Below are 7,982 nucleotides of genomic sequence, written 5' to 3' on the forward strand. Positions count from 1 at the left end.
AGCAAGAATCAGGACGGTGGATGCCTTTGCCTTCCTCCTAAAGACTGCCTGTTGATCTAATCCTATTGAATTAGGAGAATTTTCAGCCTGGCTCTTAGTTCTCAGCCTTGAGAAGCAGTGGAAATCTTCACTCAATTCTCAAAGAAGCCCCAATGAATTAACATTTTTTATTTTATAAATTTGATTTCAAAATTATTGAGTATCAGCCATTATGGAATTTGGGGCCTCCAATTGATCCATGCATTGTCCAGTTGGGGACAGGAATTTCTATCTTCCTTACTAAATATTGAAGAGAAACTGGTTTTCATCACTGAATCTATCCTTTATATCACAATAATCATAAACCTACTAATAATTCAATTTACTAAAAGAACATCTTTTTAGGGCCACTTTGTACCTCTTAAAGTCTTTCTCAAAGTTTGGGTATAATTTTAACTTTCAGTTTCAGACTTTCTGGGCTTAATCCATGTTTCTGCTTACATTGGCCATTTTTTCTTTTATAAAAATGCACTTTTCCGGGGCACCTGGGTGGCTGGGTCGTTAAGTGTCTGCCTTTGGCTCAGGTCATGATCCCAGGGTCCTGGGATCGAGCCCCACATCGGGCTCCCTGCTCGGCGGGAAGCCTGCTTCTCCCTCTCCCACTCCCCCTGCTTGTGTTCCCGCTCTCACTGTGTCTCTCCGTCAAATAAATAAATAAAATCTTTAAAAAAAAAAGCACTTTTCCAAGAACAACCTCTGAATCTGTCAGTCATTAAGCAGCTATTTTTTCTGGAGTTGATGTTTTTTCTTCTTACACACTTTTTCCTTGAGTATTTCATTATTTCATTACTCTGAGATAACGCAGTATTTTATTGAAGCCCTACTAGAGCTCTTATCCATATCATAGTACAGTGAAATTGTAAAATATCTCTACCCTCAACTGTACTGCATGCTCTACCAGAACTTAACAATGCTTAGAAATACATTTTTAATTTGCAGCTTCAGTTTTTTAAAGGCTTCAGGCATTTTGAGGATTGACATTTATTTTTATTTTTTTAAAGATTTTATTTATTTATCTGACAGAGAGAGAGACAGCGAGAGAGGAAACACAAGCAGGGGGAGTGGGAGAGGGAGAAGCAGGCTTCCCGCTGAGCAAGGACCCCGATGCAGGACTTGATCCCAGGACCCTGGGATCATGACCTGAGCCAAAGGCAGACACTTAACGACAGAGCCACCCAGGCACCCTGAGGATTAATGACATTTAAAAATGTAAATGTCTTGGGGTGCCTGGTGGCTCCATCGTTAAGCATCTGCCTTCTGCTTGGGAAGCCTGCTTCTCCCTCTCCCACTCCCTCTGCTTGTGTTCCCTCTCTCGCTGTGTCTCTGTCAAATAAATAAATAAAATCTTAAAAAAAAAAAAAGTAAATGTCTTAACTAATATTTTTTATTTATTCAGTGACCTAGAAAAGGAAGCTAGATTTGTTGAGCACTTTCCCTACTACAAATACTGTTCTATGTGATTTACATATAAACATATTTACATACACACGCACATTTTTGATTGAATAAATTTCCTTCTAATCTTCACACCAACCACACCAACAAATATGTTTTTCTTCATTTTACTCTCAAGAAAAATGCTGTCATGCACACATGTTTTCATACAACATTTCAGAGAGGCATGGACAAACTGAAACATATCTTCTGACTCCCTAGAGCTCCATGAACCTCAGGATAAATATATCCACCATAAAGTTTTTCTGCTCAGAAAAATAATGGTTTTTGGCTTTCAAGTCATGAAATTATGTATTTAATCCAAAAAAGGAAGGGATTAGAGTATGCAGAAGAGAAACCAGATTTCAAGCTGTGTTAGATTTGAAATTACTAAAGGCACATTTTATTTACAGCAGACCTGCAAGATAGCCAAGCCTCACAGAAGCTGAAGCTTTCTAAGAATCTACATGATTTAAACAAGGCTGATGAGTTCGTTTACAACTTAAGTGAGCCAATCTCATTCCTAAAACAAACATACTCTCCAGAATAAATGAATGATACAGTGCTGTATTATATTTTCTTTCCTGTGGCCATAGCATGCTAGGAAAGCTACAGGAACATTGTGGCCAACTGCTGAAGGTATTCAACAGTGTCCTGCTCCTCTTCAGTAAACATGACAGGAATCAGAATCTTAACATTACAATAAGACATTTTCCCACCTGTCTAGTCTACAATAGCACACTTTATTCATCGTGCTCCTGTGGTCAAGGAATGTACGCTTCTCTCCCTGAACTCACCAGCCCTATACCTTGAGCATTCAGCATACCTGTATCAGCAGAACTCTTCCCTCTCAGGATCTGCCCAGACATCACTGTGACTAATGGTTTCTTGTCGTTGTAATCAAAGCTCTATCACATTTTTGTTAAAATTTTATTTCCATATATGTGATTATATCACTAATAATAATTGTTAGGGATTTTGAGGGGTCCAGTAAATAACACTGCTCTTCTCATCTGGCTCTGAATCATCTGAGAAATAAGACAGAGTCTGCAGGTGGAGGTTAAAACATCACCTTTACTAATAACAAAGCAGACACTGCAGCAATTGGACTTCCTAATCCAGAAGCAGAGAGTTAGACAGACAAACCTATTCCCCTGTAACTGGCAGGACCGTACTGCCACAAAGCCTCCCCAAACAGGGGTAGAGCCTGCCCTGGAGAAGGCCACTCCCTCCCAAGGGGAAGGTGAGAGGAAAGGGATAGAAAACACGTGCTCGGTTTCTCCTTCTAAAATCACCAATCTGGTAAGCCACTCACTCCCCATGGGATGGTCTGCATGAGGAAGAGAAAGGTCAAGAGGGTTATGCTATCACAATCTATCCATGTGGAAGGAAACATCAGGAATGTGGAAGAACTTATTCCCTACCTACCCCACCCCTAACAGTATCTAGCATTGTGTTCTCTAACCCCATTAAGTCTACAGTTAACCATAGGGTGTAAGATATTAAAACAGTCCTACTTCCACCTTCATGTTGGCTGCCCCTCCAACACAAATCACTGCTCTGGTGAGAGGCTCTTGGAACTTTGGAACAGTTCTATTTTCCTTGCAAGTGGTTCTAAAAGGAATCAGAACAGTAAGTCAACTCTGAAGCCAGTCTAGACCCACAGCTGAAAACTTACTCCCTATTCCTCTCTCCTTGCCAAACTGTGTTCAACTACATTGTCCAACATAACAGAGGTTCTTCAATGAGATTAAATTATATCCTTAAATTACAATAAAAAATAATGGCATGTGTGAACTACTTTATAAATTATTGTTAATTTAAATGAGATTACAGACCCTTGACTCTTTAAACAAGAAGTCCAAGGGATCGTAGGTGGTTATTTATCTGTACCCTGGGCAGAAGAAAATCCCATGATCCTCTTCTGGTTTAACAGAGAAATCTCACAAGTCTGTGTGTGTATATATATATATATATATATCTTTCTGAAAACAAAGAGATATCAATTTAAATATTACGATGGCCATGATTAAGGCCACCAATAAAAATGATATTTTAGAGGTTCACAATTAGGTTTAGAGCATAGCAACAATTTCTGATGTCCAGTCTCAGAAAATTCTTTGTCAGAAACAATTGCAAGGATATGTTTTATGTTATAGAATAATATGAGATTGTCTGCAGCTAAAGGAGTATGAATGTTTTCTTATTTTCTTACTGGTGTTTTCTTCAAGTAACAATTAAGAGAGCATGTGATTTTCAAGTCAAGGGGCTAAAATTCAATTAGCTCTGGGACAAAATTAAAAGTCCTGAGAAGGTCAAAACATACACTGAAAAAGTGGGAGCAAGTAAGCTTATTAACAAGTGGAATATGTGACAGTTAAAGTGCAGTACGTAAGTAACTTAGTATTATTATTTAAGTAAACATTCATCATCTATGGTATGGACGTTGAAGAACTAACAAGGCCATCATCACAACTCTCTTCCAGAGTGGCCCACCAGGTCAGACCATCCTCCCTGGACCAGTTCTTCAAACACCATGGGATTTTCTCTATTTTTTGCTGTGGTGATTCAGTGATAAACATCATCACCAGCCAAGCAACAGAATGAGGTAGGATGTGATTTTCAAGTCATTGTCCTATTTATTTATGCAAATGCTTGACTGATTAACCCCGGTGGTTAACAGGGCACTAGATGCCAGGTATCATGGAGTATTTTTTCTGGCACAGTGGACCACAATAAGCATTTATATACTCCTATAAATCCTAGTGCTTTCTTAGGTTGAACTTTAGTTTCTTCTTGGACAAGCCCCAGGCTTGTCTGGAGCATAGCTCACTGCCTTCCCTTGCCCAAACTCTGACCTTAACCCCAACATGTCCATTGGGCCCATGATTCCAGGCCACTTCTGGGGTTAAACATTGCTCTCTGATCTTCCCTGCACTTTATGGGCCTCGAAGAGGAGAAGTTCTAGGTACAAGTTCTAGGGGAGCGTTCCAAAGTACGGATGATGGGAATGGCCTATTGCCTTGACCTATCAGGAAATCACCTACAGGGAATCTAATGTGGAAAGGAGTGGCAGTCAATGGGTAGGTCTCTTCTAAAATTAAGATAGGCAACATGAGATGCTTAAAGACATGGAAAAGAGAGGGGAGTCCAACCAGAGGTAGCTGAATGGCAGACAGCCACACCAAATATGAGAAAAGGAGAGGAAGAAGAAAAGAGTGAGAAGTGGAAGTGGGAGAAAGGAGGGGGAAAGACTCCCAGAGGGCGCAGAGTAAGAGTGTGTAGAAAAAGGAGTGAGAGAAAAGGAAACAAAGAAGAGTGGTTGGCAGAACTGAAGGTTAAGAAGGAATATACTAACCATCTATAAGCATCTGAAAGTGGAAGGGATCTGATATCTAACTCCAAGACAAGATGAAGAGTACAAGAGAGATTTAATATGAACATAATGACTTCCTAAAAGTTATAATAATGAGAAAAGAACATGAGAATTCTGAATGCTCATTCTCTGATTATGGGAAAAGAACAAGACTTATCCTGGAAGCAAAGGGACAGATCAAAGTTTTCTGAAGGTCCATTCCAGAAAGGCTGAATTTGTGCGCTGCTCATAGCTTCCTTTGTCTCACAGCAAGGGTTGCATCCTTTCCACCCAAAAGTGCTGAGCCCTAAGTTCCAACCCCTATAGGAAAACTGTCTTCTATTGGGAAAGCATGCGAGAGCTCACAACGAGGCCCCGTCTCCAGCATGCACTGCATGGATGGTGGATACAGCAGCATCAACCACTGGGAGAGGGAGTCTGGAAAGAGGGTGGATGACTGGTAAGCATGGCTGTTCCCAGAGGTATGCAAATCATTCTCACCTAAGGGGCAATGCTGAAGGCTAGAATGTTACTGTTTCCTCTGAAACTTCAACCCATTATTTTATTTTATTTTATTTAAAGATTTTATTTATTTTTTTTTGTCAGAGAGAGAGAGCACAAGCAGGGGGAGCGGCAGGCAGAGCAGGTAGAGGGAGAAGCAGGCTCTCTGCCAAGCAAGGAGCCTGATGTGGGACTCGATCCCAGGACCTGGGATCATGACCTGAGCCGAAGGCAGATGCTTAACCGACTGAGCCACCCAGGCATCCCTCAACCCATTATTTTAAATACATATACTTCACTGAGCATTTCTTTCTTCTAGAAAAATATGTCTTTAAACATCTCCCAAGTGCTTCCTAAATATGATCTTCTATACGCTAACAGCCACCATGCTCTTCCCTCAAATACTCCATTCCTCAATTTCTTAAACCTTTCTTTCCTCATTTGGCATGGGTTCCGGGCCCAACCATCTTAGTTTAACACCTCTGAACACATTTTGGTTAGTGGCTAATCCTTCAATATTGAGGGGCCTGGAGCAGTCACAGTACTTCATTTGAGGCCTGACCAAACCAGAACAAAGTATAACCATTGCTTCCTCAATTTTTGATATTACAATTCCATGTATGCTGCCTATGGTGACCCTGGCATCTTCACTGCCCCACAACATTGCCAATTACATAGTTTACTAAAGTTCCAAGATGTTTACCACCACTCATTGTTCTTTTATAGTTGGATCTCTGGGCCCAAGTGAGTACCTTACATTCCCCTCCAACTATCTCACCTGTGCTTTTCTGTCCTCCCTCCTCAAGCAGGTCCAAGACAGTGGACCTAAGGAATGGCAGCACAGTGACAGAGTTTATCCTTGTGGGCTTTGAGCAGAGCTCCTCTTCCACTCGGGCATTGATCTTTGCCCTCTTCCTAGCCCTCTACAGCCTTGCCATGGCCATGAATGGCCTCATCATCTTCATCACCTGGACAGACCCCAGGCTCAACAGCCCCATGTACTTCTTCCTTGGCCACCTGTCCTTCCTGGATGTCTGCTTCATCACCACCACCATGCCACAGATGCTGATCCACCTGGTGGTCAAGAACCACATTGTCTCCTTTGTCTCTTGCTCAACCCAGATGTACTTGGTTTTCTGTATGGGTGTGGCTGAGTGCATCCTCTTAGCTTTTATGGCCTATGAGCGTTATGTTGCTATCTGCCACCCACTCAGCTATGCCCAGATCATGAGCGGGCAGGTTTGTGTGAAGCTGGTAAGTACTGCCTGGTTCTTTGGGCTGATCAATGGCATCTTTCTTGAGTATATGTCATTCCGGAATCCCTTCTGTAGAGACAACCACATAGAAAACTTCTTCTGTGAGGCCCCCATAGTGATCACTCTCTCTTGTGGAGACCCCCAGTTTAGTCTGAGGGTGATCTTTGCCGATGCCATCGTGGTGCTGCTCAGCCCCATGGTGCTCATTGCCATCTCCTATGCTCGCATCCTGGCCTCCATCCTTGGCAGAGTCTCCTCCTCAGGTCGTGGAAAGACCTTCTCCACTTGTGCTTCCCATCTGACTGTGGTCATCTTTTTGTACACCTCAGCCATATTCTCTTATATGAACCCTTGCAGCACACATGGCCCTGAAAAAGACAAGCCTTTCTCCCTCCTCTACACCATCATCACCCCCATGTGCAACCCCACCATCTATAGTTTTCGAAACAAGGAAATGAAGGGGGCCATGGTGAGGGCCCTTGGGAGGACCAGCCTGGCCAAGACAGAGTCTGTCTAGGGGGAAGCCTCCTGGAAGAGCAGCTTCCTCCCCCAGCCCTGACAACTGGGTAACTCTCCAATGCTGAAAGGCTCTAGGAAAGAGCATTCATAGTTTTCTTCCTACTAGCATCAGACCTGGAAGATTATGTTGATGTCTAATGTTCATCTGTCTGATTTCACTTCAAGTGTTGTTTTCTCTTGGTCCTTTCTCAGGATAATTTGAGACTTTCCTACTTTTTTCTTCTATGTTGTCAAAACAGGATCTTATAAAGACATATATGTACTTAATTCCATTTCATTTTATTTGTACAGTACTTTTACACTCTATTCCCAGCCTGAGTTTTGCATATACATTTAGAAGTAAAGTTTTCTTCTCTTTCAACTTGTCATTTTAGTCTTCTATTCTTTCTCAAATTCCACTCTCATATCCTGAATCCACCTTCAACCACCCCACCTCTACATAAGAAAAAGTAGCGGGAAAAGTTAAGAAAAAGGAAATTAGGGAACAGTGTTGATATTAAGAAAAGTCAGAGAAAAGAAGAAAATGAAAAAGATCGTCAGCCTGAACTCCGTATGTTAGCCTCCACTAGCCCATGGGGGAGAACTTGTAATGGTATTAAACTGCCACCATAATAATGCATTCAGCTTAAGTTTATGCTTGTGTGTTGTTGAGGAAAGGAAGGTGAGAGAGGCTAGTGTTTCAAACCCCTTCTCCTAAATCTTCTAGTTTCCTAGGTAGCATGATTGCTTGATATTTCCCTTCTGATCCAAGTAGTCAATGCCTCTGCCAAGCTGCTCAGTCTACTAGTTTCCTTCCCTGGTATAGACTCCCAATTAACTCCCCTCTCCCTACTGTCTGCCTTTTTTCCCAACTATCTTTCATTTCATTCCAACTCAAT

The 7,982-nt window shown here is 41.8% G+C and overlaps 1 protein-coding gene across 1 annotated transcript; it reads left to right on the plus strand.

The window, feature by feature from the left end:
- The first annotated feature begins 5,214 nt into the window (after positions 1-5,214).
- LOC110593578 (olfactory receptor 10AD1-like) lies at positions 5,215-7,102 on the plus strand. The gene is made up of 2 exons (XM_021704859.1): positions 5,215-5,288; positions 6,139-7,102. The coding sequence occupies exons 1-2, from the start codon at positions 5,215-5,217 to the stop codon at positions 7,100-7,102; spliced, it is 1,038 nt and encodes a 345-aa protein (XP_021560534.1).
- The last annotated feature ends 880 nt before the right edge of the window (positions 7,103-7,982 follow it).

The sequence above is a fragment of the Neomonachus schauinslandi genome, chromosome 5 (genome assembly GCF_002201575.2).
Source record: "Neomonachus schauinslandi chromosome 5, ASM220157v2, whole genome shotgun sequence".
Taxonomy (NCBI): Eukaryota; Metazoa; Chordata; class Mammalia; order Carnivora; family Phocidae; genus Neomonachus; species Neomonachus schauinslandi.

Bases quoted from the DNA above. Each gene is read 5' to 3' on its own strand.
- LOC110593578 (XM_021704859.1), top strand. From the start codon at position 5,215: ATGCACTGCATGGATGGTGGATACAGCAGCATCAACCACTGGGAGAGG. The intron at 5,289-6,138 runs GTAAGCATGGCT...CTCCTCAAGCAG, and splicing joins GGAAAGAGGGTGGATGACTG to GTCCAAGACAGTGGACCTAA.